The sequence below is a fragment of the Dermacentor silvarum genome, chromosome 3 (assembly GCF_013339745.2).
Source record: "Dermacentor silvarum isolate Dsil-2018 chromosome 3, BIME_Dsil_1.4, whole genome shotgun sequence".
NCBI classification, from domain to species: Eukaryota; Metazoa; Arthropoda; class Arachnida; order Ixodida; family Ixodidae; genus Dermacentor; species Dermacentor silvarum.
The window spans coordinates 200,820,174-200,835,679 of NC_051156.1; the positions used below are offsets into that span (position 1 = coordinate 200,820,174).

The 15,506-nt window shown below is 44.0% G+C and overlaps 3 protein-coding genes across 3 annotated transcripts in view; 2 read left to right on the forward strand and 1 right to left on the reverse strand.

Moving 5' to 3' along the window:
* The first annotated feature begins 106 nt into the window (after window positions 1-106).
* Window positions 107-839, forward strand: LOC119446491 (protein PBDC1-like). Its single transcript, XM_037710926.2, has one exon. The coding sequence runs from the start codon at window positions 304-306 to the stop codon at window positions 808-810; it is 507 nt and encodes a 168-aa protein (XP_037566854.1). The 5' UTR covers window positions 107-303; the 3' UTR covers window positions 811-839.
* Window positions 818-7,284, forward strand: LOC119446490 (DALR anticodon-binding domain-containing protein 3). Its single transcript, XM_037710925.2, is given in 3 exon segments — window positions 818-2,084; window positions 2,983-3,234; window positions 3,237-7,284. Coding segments are annotated over 3 exon segments (1,620 nt in total). The 3' UTR covers window positions 3,338-7,284.
* A 1,921-nt stretch (window positions 7,285-9,205) lies between these two features.
* LOC119446493 (uncharacterized) overlaps window positions 9,206-15,506 on the reverse strand; it is a 39,198-nt gene continuing 32,897 nt past the window's right edge. The window contains exon 17 of the mRNA XM_037710928.2: window positions 9,206-13,777. Coding sequence (XP_037566856.1) covers window positions 13,652-13,777 — 126 coding nt within the window. The 3' untranslated portion in view covers window positions 9,206-13,651. The remainder of the gene's footprint in view (window positions 13,778-15,506) is intronic.

Genomic DNA, 15,506 nt, shown 5'->3' on the forward strand with positions numbered 1-15,506 from the left:
ATTTTTCCAAATAGGCTTTTCAATTCATGTTGTAACATGCGTTGTAACGTTGGCAGCTAAAAGTAACTAAGAAAATATACAACCCTTGCGATTACGTGCGTCTTGTTTGTAGCCGGTTCATTGAGTCTTCGGTTGTCTTCGTCTTCATGCGAGGTCATATGAAGTGGCAGGTGGACACACGTGCTGTTCATGTGGTTTGTTTACTGCCGGTAGAAGTTTTTACTGGTCGGACTGACCGCCGAATTAATACGCGTTTGTGTCGCGCGAGAGAACCGCTTCGACCGTGAGACCCATAGGTGAGCGATGGCGAAGATCGCGGATGGCGTGGACCCTACAGCGGCGCTCGGAGCCGCGCAGTTGCTCACGAGGCCTGCGTCCGAGTTCGGCAACGATCCCACCGTCGAATCCCTGTGGGCCATAAAGGCTGTCGAGCACATGGAAGTATACTTCAACCTGATCAGCGCCGTCGATCCAAAGATCCTTAAGCTGACACCTCACGACGACGCAATCTACAAGGAATTCAGGGAACGGTTCCCCGACTTGGATGTCAAGCATCTCGTGGAGTCCGAAATCAAGAGCGAAGAGTCAAAGAAGGAATGGAGGGAATTCTGTATCAAGTTCGAGAAAGTTGTCGAGGATTTCAACTTCGCCACTCTGCTCCGCCTGGACAGCGAGAAAGATTACGCTGAAGAAAACACGACACTCGTTCCGAGGGTGCAATTCTACGCAGTAGAAATAGCGCGGAACAGGGAAGGCTGCAACGACGATGTAAGAAAAAACTATCCGCCAAAGCCACGAAGCCGTGAGTGATAATCTGATGTCGCTCCTAGCCATGGAAATTTCTCACTCAATTGCTTTGTTCCTCAAGGACTTCTGTGATCAAGTGCATGTAACAGACATTCCTCAAATTGAAGCTGTCGACTGCCCCTCCAACAAGAGGCGTAAGCGCCCGGCAGACTATCGAATTTTCGTCGGAAAACCCAGCCACTCAAATCTGCAGCCGCACTTGCAACGTCTGGTTCATGAACTGTTATCTGCGAGTGTGTCTTGGACTGTGCCTCTTTGCAGTTGCCAGCTCCTGTCACCATTGTATGTCGAGATTTCCGTGAACCGAGCTGCAGCTTACAGATCATTGTTTAATTTTATACTTGGCTCGGGAGGAGCAAACTGTCAGCAGCAGCAGCAGCAAAGGGGTGGTGGCGAAACTGTGCTGGTATTTGTCCCCCACCTAGATGACTCATTCACAGGAATACGAACTGAAATGTTAGCTGCCTATGCTTCAAGATGTTATGCTGACAGGAATGTAGGTGTTACTATCTACGCTAGCAAGCCATTACACGCATTAGAGCGGTATGTTTTTCATAACGTAATAGTGTGCAATGAAGGTTTTCCATCTGGGACAAATGGAAATGACCTGGCGTGCATGACCAAGTGCACAAAATTTTTCGATGAGGGTGACATGACATTTGATCTTAAAAGCTACGTTGTAAGTGAAGGTATTGATGTGTCTGGTTATGACGTGTACCTTGGTAAAGTGAGCATTGAAAGCCCTGCATTTTTGATTGCACGTCAACTTGCACACATCTTCAAAACTTGCTGTGACACTAAGCCTAGCACCTTCCTTGTTGTTGTACCGGCCTGTAAAAGCTTTGTGGTACAACAAGCTGGGCTCTTGTGCACAATAATGCTTTCCCAGGAACAGCTGAACAGGCCCCAGCCAACAGTGCTTTATCTGATTCATGAAGGAACTTTCGAACCAAGCGACCGCTCCTTTGATGACTACTTGCAGCAGAGGAGGACTTTCGTGACTGGAGCCTTTCACCGTCCTCAAGTAGATCTGCTGGCCTCTGCTGGAGGCTGCTGTCTTGAAGATGAGCCATCGCTGACTGGCGACAACTTACAGGCAGCAATTGATGTGCTCGTGGAAACTGAAATCGCTTACGAGTTCCTTTCAAGCAAGCAGAATGTCAAGTTGAAACTGTGTGAGCGCTTGAGCCATGCAGAGAAGGGCCATTACTTTTCCCAGTACACATTGGCTAGGATTGCTGCTATACTAAGCAAGTACGAGTCATCTGTGAAAGCAGGTAATACTTCATCTTGCATAACATTCTATCTCAAGTTCAGTTGTGACTTTCTGAAACTAATTTCACCATGTTGCTGAATTCAATGTAGTATAAAAGGATATACAGAGCCCCGGAAGAGGGATCCTCCACAGCTGAAAATTTTACTTAAGGAACCCTCAACGTATGTTGATTGTTGCCTATGTACAACCATACTTCTCAGTACAGTCAAAATACTTATTGAAAGTCTATGCTGACTACCTCCTATTATTTCATTAATCATGTGGCAGGTCTTGAAATTACATACTGGTTTATGTAGGCTTAGGTGCATATTTAAAGAATTCTAGACAGTCAAAATTGGCAGAACTCCACAACAGCATCCCTTGTGGCCCACAGCGCAGCTGTTAGGTGTTTAACACCATTAATCTAATAAAAAGTTTGCAAAGTTTCTTATAATTAAAAAAAAATAATAAAGAATGCCATCTGGCACCCATAAGCTCATTCTCCTTCTCACTTGTTAGAGCTCGGAAGGTTCACTGCTTGTCATAGTATGAACTCTTGAACACGAATAGTACTTTCCAGCTTATTGTGGAGAACTGGTGCACTGTTATCACAGTTACAAAACCAAATCAGCATATTATAGTGCTTAGAAACGAAAGATGCTAGAGAATGGTGCATATTCCTACCGCGCGACAATCTTTGGCACGTTCACACTTCCATTCTCTAAGGGAGCTTAGGTCAGGTTAGGTTAATCCACACATCATGGTATTTACGTAGTCTGTGAATGAGAGTTTTCTGTTGCAAAGCAAATTCACAAGCAGCCAACACATTTTTTGCACATTGTCCAATCGGCCAAAGACGGCGAAAACCATGCACTTCGATGAAAATGCCACCGCTTTTTTTTTTTTTTCTTGACTTCCAGGCACTTACCCAGCACTGTGCCGTCTGGAAGACGTCGACTTTAACCTGCTCTCCGAAGAGTCCGAGTGGCTGCTCTGGCACAGACTGTTGCTGTGCTGCCAGGTGCTGCAAGAACCCGTGCCCCAGACGCTTTCTGGCAGCGTCAAAGTCGAAGTCAATGCGCACAGTCTCCTCAGAGCCCTGGAAGCACTCTGCACAGAATTCAGTGCCTACTACAGTAAGGTCCGTGTTCTGGTTCATCCGGAGCCACACTTAACGCCACTGTGTTTGCACGAATCTGGCTCCTCAAGGTTGTTCAGAAGACAGTGCTTGGTGTACTGAACAGGTTTGGCTTGAGAGGGCTGGACAGAATGTGACTGTGATGTGCTTATGTAGGACCACTTCGGTGTGTGTATGAAATGTTTCCTTGCTGAACGGATTGGACAGAATGTAACTGCTATACTTTTATATTTGACTTTTTGTTTGTGAATGTTTCTGTTGATGAGTTCTTTATGGTGCTTGAGGTTTTGTTTAAAGGGATGGAACAGAATGATGCTGCGATTTGTTTTATAGTGGGGCTACTTTCTGTATGGCTGTTTTCTTGGTGATGTACTGGGCCACGTGTGAGGTTTTGTTTGGAAGGACTGCATGAAATGTGCTTGTTACATAGGTAGCCCAATTTAAAAACGTGTATGTTTCTAAATTGCACTTTTTTGTGTGCTTTGTACGTAAATTTCGCTTTCATTATGTTCTAGGTTGATATTTGAGGTTTATTTTGAAATTGTTGCACAAAGTGCAATTGTTATATCTTTGCACTGCACTTCTTTGTGTGTGAACGTTTCTTTTCGACATGTAGTGGTAGTAGTTTGGTAGTTGAGCTACAGCGACTCCAAAGGGGGCTGATGGGATGAAATGAAGGTAACTTCAAAAAAAAAAGATAATGACGCCTTATGCTATTGTAACAGTGTCATACGTACAAAGTACACACATAAAGTTGGGAGCATTCACTGCATTGCATTCTTTGTGTACTTTTATTTCTTGCCATATTGCAATATCTTTCAAACATCTCTACACTAATTGCATTTTTTTTTCTCTCTTTCATTCCTTGTTGCTTTGCAAAAGGAGCTACAGTCCGCGAAAGCATACCTGCCAACCTGAAGACTACCAAATTCGTACACTCGCGACGGAGGGGGGGGGTACACGAAAAAAAAAAAAAATTTGCTTTCAAGGTCTTTTTCTTTGTGCTTTCACAATCACATGTTCAATTTCACTGTTTCGTTTTCCTTATACAGCGATGGAGAACAGTCCCTTATGTAACTATTTTTGCAGCGATTTAGCTGTTGCCGACTTAGCTTGCTCTAGAAACTTCTCTGTGTAATTTTGTTCAAAGCAAGTTCCACTCTGGTGTCCTTTAACCATCAGGAGACTTTCAAGGGACGTGTCAGTGACAGATGAGCGAAACTCTGTTCGCGTCTTGTTCACTGTGCTGAATATTTGCTCGCACTCAGCATTACTGTGGGGAATCAACAGTATCTCCAGCATAACCACTGAAACTCTTTGGAACCTGAGCGTTCCCTCAACACCTCGAATGTTTCCAACTTCGGCCCACTGCACATCGCACCTAGGCTTGTTCAATATGTCTGAAGGAAGCTTGTGTGCTTGAAAGGTGGCAAATTCGACTTCGAGTGCGTCGATGGCTGCTGCTCTTGATTCATCGCTCTGCCGAGGCAGCATTGCAGGGAACAAATCAAGGAAATGGCGTATACTGCTGAATGAAGCAGTTTCTAACGACTTCACTTAGGCAACTTCAGCCATTTTAAGGTTGACGTCTTCAAGTGGAAACTTGTGGCGAATATAGTCACATGCCGTTGCAAAGTAAAGACGTACGGCAGAAAAGAACTGCTCTCTCTCAAGAGCGCTCAGCTTTGCAACAACGGAGTAGGTTGTGCTGCCAATTAAGATGTTTCTATTTTCTTTTTGGTTTTCTGCAGCTCCACAGACAATTGAGAGCAATGATTGAGATCCCTTGACCAACACCTGGGCGCACAAATCTTGTCAGAAGATCCTCGAGAAGTTGGTTCAAGAGACCCCTCAGTACATGAATCTGAGGAGCCTGTGCCTGAAGAAGGCAGTTTGTCTTCTCAATAAGCGGCACTATACTTTGCAGGAAAAGACAACACGCCCTGCTGAGCTCTGATGATAAAAAATAAAACACGCGTTCCTCACGGGACACATGGCTAGCTTCAGATTCCTCAGTCTGAAGTTTTAGCTTTTTTGCTTATGGTGCATTACTTGCTTTTTTTCTCTTCAATGAGGGTCCATCTTCATCGGTGTTTCTTTGTCCAAGACCCACAGCACTCCTGGGGGTTTGTGCGCAGCCCTTCGGTGTTAGTCCAGAAGTCCTTGGGATTTGGTAGGACTCCAAAAACAAGCTCTGCTTGTCGCACTTTTTGGATTCACACAAAAAAAAAGCTGAGAAGTGGCTTCCACTGGTTCAGTAGCCTGTTTAAGCACTTGCCCAAAGACAGCCAACGTGTAGGCGAATGCTTTAAGATCTTCCTGACGTCGACGTCATGCATCTTTTGGAATTCTTTCAGTTGGTCTTTCCGTTTCGAGCTTTTCTTGAGTTTAAAAAAAAATGTCAACCAAAAGCTCATCAACTTTTACAGGAAGACATGAAGCTGCTTTATGGGCGGCCAAGTTAATGCGATAGCACGGGCAACCAACTCTAATCAAACTTGGCTGAGCTCCTCTCAGCACTGTAGTTACGCCGTTTTTCTTGCCGATCATTACATTGGCATTGTCTGAGGACATGGCCAGAAGGTTTTCTATAGACAGATTCCTAGACTTCATTTCGTCAAGAATCAAATGTCCGATCTTTTGACCGGTCGCCTCACCTTCGATGGTCCCGAGGCAAAGAAGGCGGCTTTCAACTCTAGTGGCTTCCTTAACATAATAGGTCGCAACTATTTGGTAAAGCTGTGAGTCCCTACTGTTGCTCCCGTCCACGGCGATCAAAAACGGCCGCTGTTTAAGCGCATCCAGCAAAGGAGCCATGGCGTTCGTGGCTATTTCCCGAACGATCGCCGTCGTCTTCGTTCGTACACACGCGTAGCGCTTAGCTTCGTCGCACCTAGGGAACATTTTCCAGAAAAGTGGTGCAGCGTGGTCACTGATGCTCAGCGGGATGTTATGTTCAACTAAAAATGGAGTGAAAAAGCATTCAGCCCGAATCACGCCAAAGTCGCTGTCGTTTCTCACAAAACTTGTCAGGCTTGCCTGGTTGCCCGCGGCTCGCAGAGACGCCTGGTGCTTTTTCGAAGCGATGTGGACTTTGATGTCGGCTCTGCCACCATGCGAAATGCTCACATCACAACGACACACGGTGCAAAATCCGAATTGTCCCCTTTCTTTGACGGCACTAAACACGGGAATTCTGTCGTGTACGATTTCAAGAACACTTGAAAGTACTGCCGAGGCTTCGAGCACACCATCACCAGTCGTTACGAATCCGAAGAGTCGCACTGCGCCGAATGCAGCTACGATGCAGCAGCTAGTTGCACAATAGAAAACGAGGCTAACACAACTGGCACACCGGCAAAAAAAAAAGACGGCCTAACGAAGACGACACAGGGGTGACCGGAAGTGACGACGGGCTGCAGCATCCTATCTAGAAAATGCCTGTCGCATCGACCCAAAATCACCGTCGTGCCTGGTGGCACCACTATCTTGAGAGTGGTTTGAGGAAAGCAGCGCCCCCTTCCAACAAAAACGCTTTATTAGAAAAATTTTTCGTGAAAAAAAAAGTTTTCCGTATGAGTTGAGTCTATATTCGTAAAATCTTAAGATGGTTCCAAATTCATACATTTTACGGAAAATTCGGAAGAGTTGGCAGGTATGGCGAAAGAATGTCCTGATTACATGGCCATTCAGTGCTCAAGAGTTGTTTCAGTTATCATGCCGAAACGGCACTACTGGACACAGTATGCTCGAAATGCACTGCTGTGAATTGAAAAATTGAATTAAGAACAGCATGTATTCCACAGAGGGCACTGCACACAATTCTCACAGATCAGTTAAGAAATGTGCAAATTACTTCATTTGTAAATTGTCTTCGCTGTTTGTATGCCGGAATGGACACTCAATTTTTAGCCGGCACAGTGCTTGTGGAATTGTGGAAGCAGTTTACGATAGCCTAAGCATTGTACCAATATAATTTGGAATGTGCAAACACACTTGCGTACATATTTAAGTTGTCATCTTGCAATGTTCTTTCCATGGCCTTGAAAAGTGAACCTGTTCACAATAAAAGGGTTGATAAAAAGACTGGTTTTAAAGCGAAGCTTGCTTTGTGAACCCTTCCGGACTTTCTGACCGTGGCTGCTGGCTGGATGGGTGCCGCTGCTACCTAAGAGAAATTGAATCATGTGCTCAGTGCTGGGATTGAATCTTGGTCCCCCAACACAGCATCCCGATGCTCTAACACAATCACATGAATACTTCTGTCGAGATGATTGCCGTGTGTTGATGATGGCCTCCACAGTATGGCACATGGGGGATCGGCCGAGAAGTGGGCGGTACATTTAAAATGATTAAGAATTGAAGAAATACAAGCAATATAGGAGTTGTCACATTGCATAGCACGGGTGTACGAGAGCACTTGCGCACTTTCCAGTTTCCTTTACGCCAAAGATGCAGGAATGAAATGAGCAAACTTGTAGCATTTCATTAATCGCGTCTCGTAAATTCCAAAATGTGCATTGGTCGTGCATAATCTTTTTTAGTGTGCGTTGCATAAGGCATTAAGAGCAGCCACTGTAAAAGAAAGGCTAATCGTACACTGCGAGCACAGCTAGGTGACTGCCAATTGGGTCAAGTGCATGCGTTCATGCCTTTCAATGCTCTCACCATGTGGATGGAGGTGTCACTTGACAGCTGAAATGCAGGATCACGAGACAATGGGCAAAGATGTTGACTTGCCCATTAAGCGTAATAAGAATTTCAGTTGCATAAGGATGGCAGAAGTGTCAATTAAATTGTGGGGCTTAGCCGCCCTAAGCAACTCATGGGCTACGAGAGAGACCGTTGGTGGAGGGAGTGCGGCTTCAGATTAATTTCAACCGCCTGTGGTTCTTGTCCACCCAAAGCATGGCTGCATTTAAATGGGGTAGAAAATGCAAAAAAGCCCGAGTACTTTCTGTATAGAATCGTGTAAGGGCCACACCCCCCCAACTTGGCAGCCCAAAATTTCCAATGGAGAAGCAATCTCGTTCAGTGCCCCGATGCCGCGCACATGCATCGCCAAATTCTTGCACGCAGCGTACTTCCGCTTGCCGCCACTAGATGGCAAGAGTTGCACGTTCACCTCTGATGCAGTGGTACACATCAGGGGATCTGGGGTGTGCACAATTTTGACCTAAACGGTTTGGTCCCGTGTAAGGGCCACATCTAGTAAAAATTGAAGAAAAAGGTGCGGCCCTTACACGAGTCTGTACGGTATACATTTATTTGCACGTTAAAGAACCTCAGGTGGTCTACTATGGCGTCCTTCGTAATCCCCTGTGCAGGTTCTGGATGTTAAACCCCAAAATTTAAACTACTGTTCTTGCATTCCACCCTCGCTGAAATGCATCCTCTGTGGCTGGGAATCAAACCTGCAACCTACATTCCACTCAGCAGCAGAACACTACTCCCAATGGGGCACCCTGGCAAGTGGCAGATGCTTTGGTGGCACTAAACAGTGGAAGCCAGCTGTATAAAGTGAATATGTCAAATGGGAAAATTCTGCTTGAACTTTCTTACCGGCATTGAAAGTTAATCAGGTGAAGGGATCCAAGAAAAAGCTCCATTACTGCCCATGCCCCACAAACTTTTGACAATGGATTTACATAGTAAAACATTTCAGACGTGTTGGGCAATGGCTGCTACATCCACAGGGTATTTTGTAGCTGAAACTTATCCCCCCCCCCTCCTTGGTATCTCAATGCAACACAACATTTAAAGAGCTAAAATATTGATACATGAAAATTCACAAAAATTAATTGCAAGGCAGTTTAGTTTATGATCTTCAAGATCTATTAGGGACTCCCACATTTGTAGTTTCCAATCTGCTAGGTCCTACACCTTGCATTTTGATATGGCAACATCATTCTTGCATCTAGGTTGCTCAAAGAAAACTATGTTTAGATGCAGGTGAAATGCTTGGAAGCATGCCATTCATATCGCACAGAAATGCACTACAGTGGGCCACATTTCAAATTCTTTATTTTCTCTTATCAAGGCAACATATTAGAAAATTCAGTTCAAACTGTACACCGGGACAGGCATGCCGAGTATGACTCGGCAGTAAACGCTGTTGATTTAATAAGTTTGCTGAACACTAAAATTGGGCATATGAATTCAAAGGCAGCAGTATCTCTGCTTGACAGTACTACACAGATATGTTCTCCTCCATTTTGTCATGTTATGCACAAGAAGCACCAATATAAAAAGGAACACCAGATTTTCATTTACAGCCAGATATTTTTCTTGTGCCTGTGCTCAGATAAAGAAATGTTCCATTTGGTGGGTGGCATTCTTTAACACAGAAATTGTTTACAAAATAGTAGTGAAAGGACGTTCAGATTCACACCTTTACAGGAAATGCTATTTTGAACACAGATTAAAGGCCCCCAACTGCAAAAAAAATTTCACTTCAGCTAAACTTGTTATAAAGTAATATGTACCACTAATCCAATGTTTGCAACGCCGCAGCGCTTTTAATTGTATAGCTTTTTGTTACCAACCTTTAAACTGCACCTAGGCAGACAGTGTGTGCACGTGATGGTGTCGCTATGATGCAAGTCCCAGCATGCTGCGTCCAAAATTCTTTAGTGTGCCACGGGCACTCGGGGTGGGTTGCGTCGGCACGCCTGGAGAACCAGAGAGACCAATCGGAGCACACGGTAGTTCTGAACGTCTCAACAGCAAGAGGGCTCGTCGCTGCAACCCACGGCAGCGACGAGTTCAGAGATGGCGTAACATGAGCTATATCTGTGCTTCACATATACTCCAACAGTCCAATCTGAGCTGGCACCAAGCTGCAGTATCTACGCTACACAGCAGCATGGTTTCCGAGATTGCAAGGGTTAGCCGTTGCAATCTCAAACTCATATTTCAAACTTCAAATTTTGCACAGAGGGTCCTCTATAAATACATTATCTCAGACAAGGCTTTTTTTACGCAGTCCAAAACTTCGTTGCAGTTGGCCTTTTTAAGTGTTCCTTTCCATATTGGTACATCTAAAAAAGGATTCTTTGCAGATCCATGCCAATCTGAGCAACTGATACATCAAAGACAGCAAAGCTGTATAAGCGAGTTCTCACACACTGTCGGTAGAACTAGGGGTCTGTTTGCTGGCTGTTCTTGGCGATGATTCATCGTAGACACCCTGGTCGTATGGCCGCTTCAGGGTTTCCTTGCAGGCTGCACTGCTGGACAACGCCATCACGGCCGCATTATACTAACTCCTAGCTGACCTCCAATGTGGAGCCAGTGAAATGCAACATGAGAAACAAAAATCACCAATTACTGCCTAAAAAACCATGTGAAAAAAATTTTTTGCCTATTCGAGTGAGGTATAAATGAGGTAACTTTTATTTCATAATCACTGATAATGTTTCAAAGCAAAAATTCGATACTCTAATGCAGGTTGTGTTAATGGTTGTTCTTTGATTTGACATTTGATACCGAGCAAGCCTTCGCACGCCATCGCCACACGAAAACGGTTGTGAAAGTTCCCTTAACAGCTTCGCTGTGTAAATTTGGCAAATCATGTGCAATGCGCACGACATGCACAGTAACAGCTATGTACTTTTATGAACTGCTTTTATGCACAAGTTCAACTACTAAACGGATCACATTTCGCTTGGCTTGATCAGTCGACGCGAAGCTGCAACAAAAGCACCAATGATGATTCTTAAGTAGTGGTCGCAAGCGAGGACAATGCGCAAAGCTATCCATTCATATAAAGATAGCTCGATGGCAGTTTCCGCAACAAGTATGTGAGCCGGCACCTAATGTACCGTGTAGGCTACTTTGGCATGTAACTGTTGAGTTCTGGAAATGCGCAGTAATGAGAGTACTGCAGTATGTAGCGACGAAATGTGAATGATTCACTTACTTATTAAAACATGTATTCTGTAAAGCATGGGAAAACTAATGAACACTCTTCTTTCTTTTCTTTTTTCAGATCTGTATAGCACATTTCAGCACAAGCATAGCACAAGCACATTTCAGATCTGTATGCAAACTGGAAACATATTCGATTTGCTCTTAACAAGATGCAGTTCACGGGATTGAAATAGTACGTTTTTGTAGCAGTGAATTAAAGTTGTAGACTGGTACTGTACTTTTTTTTCCCCCTAAGTTAAATAAATCTCAGGTCTAAATTAAAAATCCGCTCTCAACAGCAATTAGAGTAAGATTTTCTTCTAAATGCAACAAATGTCATTCAAAACAGTTCAGAGATGGCATAACATGAGCTAGATCTGTGCTTCACATATACTCTAACAGTCCAATCTGAGCTGGCACCAAGCTAAGCCTATTTTACGATTCAATTCCACACATCAGAAAAGGCTCGCTGGCCTGGGGCCATCGGCATTATATTCTGTGTGACACAACGTGTAAACAATCACATTGTAAGCAATACACACAGTAACAAGAACCAGTATCACAGGTGCTGCTTTTTACGAGAGTAACTTTTATAACAACATTAAACTTACAAATCTCTGTGCTATCATAAGTGTAAAAAATGTACTCAGCCATCATTGTTACATGCCATGAAATGCAATATATAGTTTCATGCAAACTGCAGCTAGCATATATTTTACCACACCACAAAGGGTAACTTTTCTCATGGTGAAAATGGAGAGATCAATGGTGGAATGAATTTAGGCTTAAATAGTATCAGAAAATGACCTTGCCATTATTTGAAAACTAATGGCATGGATGAAGGTTTAACTTTACCCCTTTCAGTGCCAGTAGATTCCAGACACACTGAGCTTTTCGAATTTTTTTGGATGAATAGTTATTACCTTGCCAAGGCTGTGTAAAAGAAGTTAGCATGGTGGGATATACAATTTATTAGTGTTTCGTGTTCACCTTGTGCATTGTGATGAGAGTGAAGCAGCGCCAATGAGCAGCAGTTATGTAAATAGTCTATAGACGGCAGCATTACGAGTGCTGCAGTTTCCACACCAAACACATGATGGCGCTAGGTGTGAGGACAGTGGCACATTGAGGTGGAAGCCATCTTGTCAGGCAGTAAGGAATAAAGCATGGTTGCAAGTGTAGCATGAACGACACCATCGTTGATCCTAAAAACATACTCTCAACATAAACTGCACAAAAATTAAATTCCAACTCAAGTACTATAAAGTTCCTTCCTCATAATCTGTACGTTTTTAATCGTAGGGTTTTGAAGAGACATTATTCCATAAAAGTAACAAATTGATGTTCACAAAGAAGTGCTAAAATGGCAAGTGGTTCTATGACAATAAAACAAAAAGCATAACTGAATATGTCAAAAGGTGTGCACGCTTGTGAAAACCTTTAATCAATTATAAGTGCCTTACCATCTCGCTACTTAGCACTGGCTTACAGACTTCCCATAAGCATCTGAGAAGGGCAAAGATTCAGCTCTTTTCACTGAATGCACTATGCAGAATGACATCAACCATCAGATCAATAAAGATCCATCTCCAATCGTGAAGTGGTGCTCATTACGTCTAGATGAATCAGTGTTCGGTACACAAGGCCATGTTGTGGTGACCTTTTCAGATTCAAACCAACTTATGCATGCAACAGAAAAAGAATTCACTGCACGCTCATAAGTATAACCTTCCAACCACGGAAACAAAACACTTACACTCGAATATCACACTGCTTGATGTGACAGTGAAAAACTTTTCATATGTCCAACAGCTGTTTGGTCAATTAATTCCTAATGCCCTATATGTCGCTAATCAACGAAATAAGTAACTATATATATTGCAAAAGCCACAAGCTAATTAAAATAAGGTGTTTGAAGCACTTACTAACACCCTATGCAACTAGTCGGCAAATTAGCGACTACTGTTTCAAAACCCCCAAGATGCAGTGAAGTGCTTCAAGTCAACTGTAAGCATGTCGTAAACAAAACATTTGGTGCATGCTTGCATGTACACTTACACAAACTTCGAATCACTAAACAAAACACACCTACAGCAGACTATCATGCTACCAGACATGCCAGTGACAGACACTTGACATGTCTAACAGCAGTTCAGCAAATCAATTCTTAATGCCCTATATACACGCTAATCGGCAAATGAAAGAATTAAAACAAGGTGTAGTGAAGTGCACACATCTTTAGTGCATTTACATAGATATGTTCTGCCAGGAGCATCAGAAACAAAGAAACCTAGGAAGTGATGAAAATGAGAGGCTTTGAGTAAGAAAAGGAAAGATATTAAAAAAAAAAAAAAAAACAAGCAAGGAAGCTTTATCTCAGTTCGATAATCGTGCGCATATGCCAGCAATGCAGTGCATATTGTATGAAAATAACGGCTTGAGCCCTGTACACTGAAGTTGTCCATCGCACTTCCGTACACAACGAGCAGTCAGAGAAGGGAATGGAGGCAATTATGAGAGCAGAGGTGGATAGGCGACGCTCAGGTAGTGTCCAGTCGAATCGTCCTCAATTTCTGCCGGTCTGCCAGGATGCAGGCCGCCTCGTTGGACCCACCACAGTAGTGCGACGACGAGAAGACGGTCAACAACTTGCCTTTCTGCTGCACCTGCAGCAGAAGGGTACGACAAAAAAAGTTTCACTGGTCGGTTTTGTCACAGTATTAGCTTTATTGTAGCAATGCTTTATTGTAGAAATGCTCTTAGGTGTGAGCGCAGGTTGGGGAACAAGAGGACCACTTGCAAGACTTGTAAAGTAGGCTGCTCTGCAAAGTTTTATTTCTTTCCCAACGAAAACACTAGGTACCTGACTGCCTCGCCACTAGAGGTGCAGTGCACCTGGTAGAAAGCGCCGAAGGCATGTAGCTTCAATCAACTTCAATGTGCCTTTTTGCATCTAGTTTTTTTCCCTTGGCATGGGGTGGGCAATATATGGGCAATATATTGGCAATAAATAGCATCCAGGCAATATATAGCATCCAATCAGAATTTGGCGGCAATTTTTCCAAAACATAACGTTGCACAGATTTATAAGACACAGCGACGAAAAATTCAGAAAAAAAAGTGACTTACACACCGGAAAATACGGTGCTGTCGAACCAATCATTGCTTGTGGGTAAATGAGTCTGCTGCTAATTACAGAAGATACACACAGCAAGTACATAAGCTAAAGGCGTTTTTATGTGGTGCTCATTAGATTTAAGCCCCTCATATGAATGAAACACATCTCTTAAACATAAAAACTGAGAATCTGAGGAAAGGAGAGATGAAACATGGCATCTGGCCACATTGCCATGGCCAAATATGCATCCCAGTGCACTGTTGGTGGCTAAAAACGAGTTTGGTGAACAAAAACTTTGCTCAAGACTTTCTTAGTGGCCCATTTTGAATATATCCCACAATGTGCGAGACCATTCGTGATTAAAGTCTGCCTTGCCAATCACCATAGACACTATGTGCTGCTACCACAGTTCAGTGTTGTTCTACTAAGTTCTTTCTTATAGGCCTACATAATGGCATTAATGGAGGATGCTATATAGTGGAAAGGTTCCTTCGGGCCAGATGTTTTATACCACAAGAATGGCCACCAGCATTAATGGCATTTTCATACTACAAAAACTATAGTGTCACATCCAAAACTCCATCAGTTCATCCCATTCACTCATTTGACACAGAAGAGAAATGGTCTGAACAAGTACAGTTAAACCTACTTATAACGAACCTCCATATAACGAATTCCTGGATATAACGAAGTTTTTCGATTCCCCGCCGTTATTCCATAGAAGCACATGTATTTGAGACCTCTACGTAACGAAGTGGCAGCGGAAGACCCCCTCGATATAACGAATTTTCCCCTCCGACCACCTAGAAATTTCGCCCCAAATTTTGTCATTTTTGCGCGGGCAGCAACCGGAAGCACCTTCTCCGCCGCGATGGAATGCGAAGCGAGCGCACGTGTGCGTGCGTGCATGTGCGAGGCGGCCCTGCATCCCTCGACCCGGCGATCTTGCCGCCGCGGGTGTGACCTTTCCCCCTCCCTTCATTCGAATCTGATCCTGCCGCTTGCTGCAGCTGACCTAGCCCGCCCAAGCCGGCACTCTCTCCTTTTCCAGCTGATGTTGACGCTGTGGCACATCAGACTCGATGAGCGCGGACACGCGCTGTCAAACGCTGGCGGCGTGTGGAAGCGCCGCTGGAGAAGCGAGCGAAGTGACCTGCGTGCTGTTGTTTATCGCTTCACCGCAAACTGAGCACCGAGAACACACAGCACGCAGAAAGCTACAAGCCGCCGACGCACCTACACTGCTAGACTCAGCCCCAACGCAGATCACTTTCAAG

Bases quoted from the DNA above. Each gene is read 5' to 3' on its own strand.
- LOC119446491 (XM_037710926.2), top strand. From the start codon at position 304: ATGGCGAAGATCGCGGATGGCGTGGACCCTACAGCGGCGCTCGGAGCC.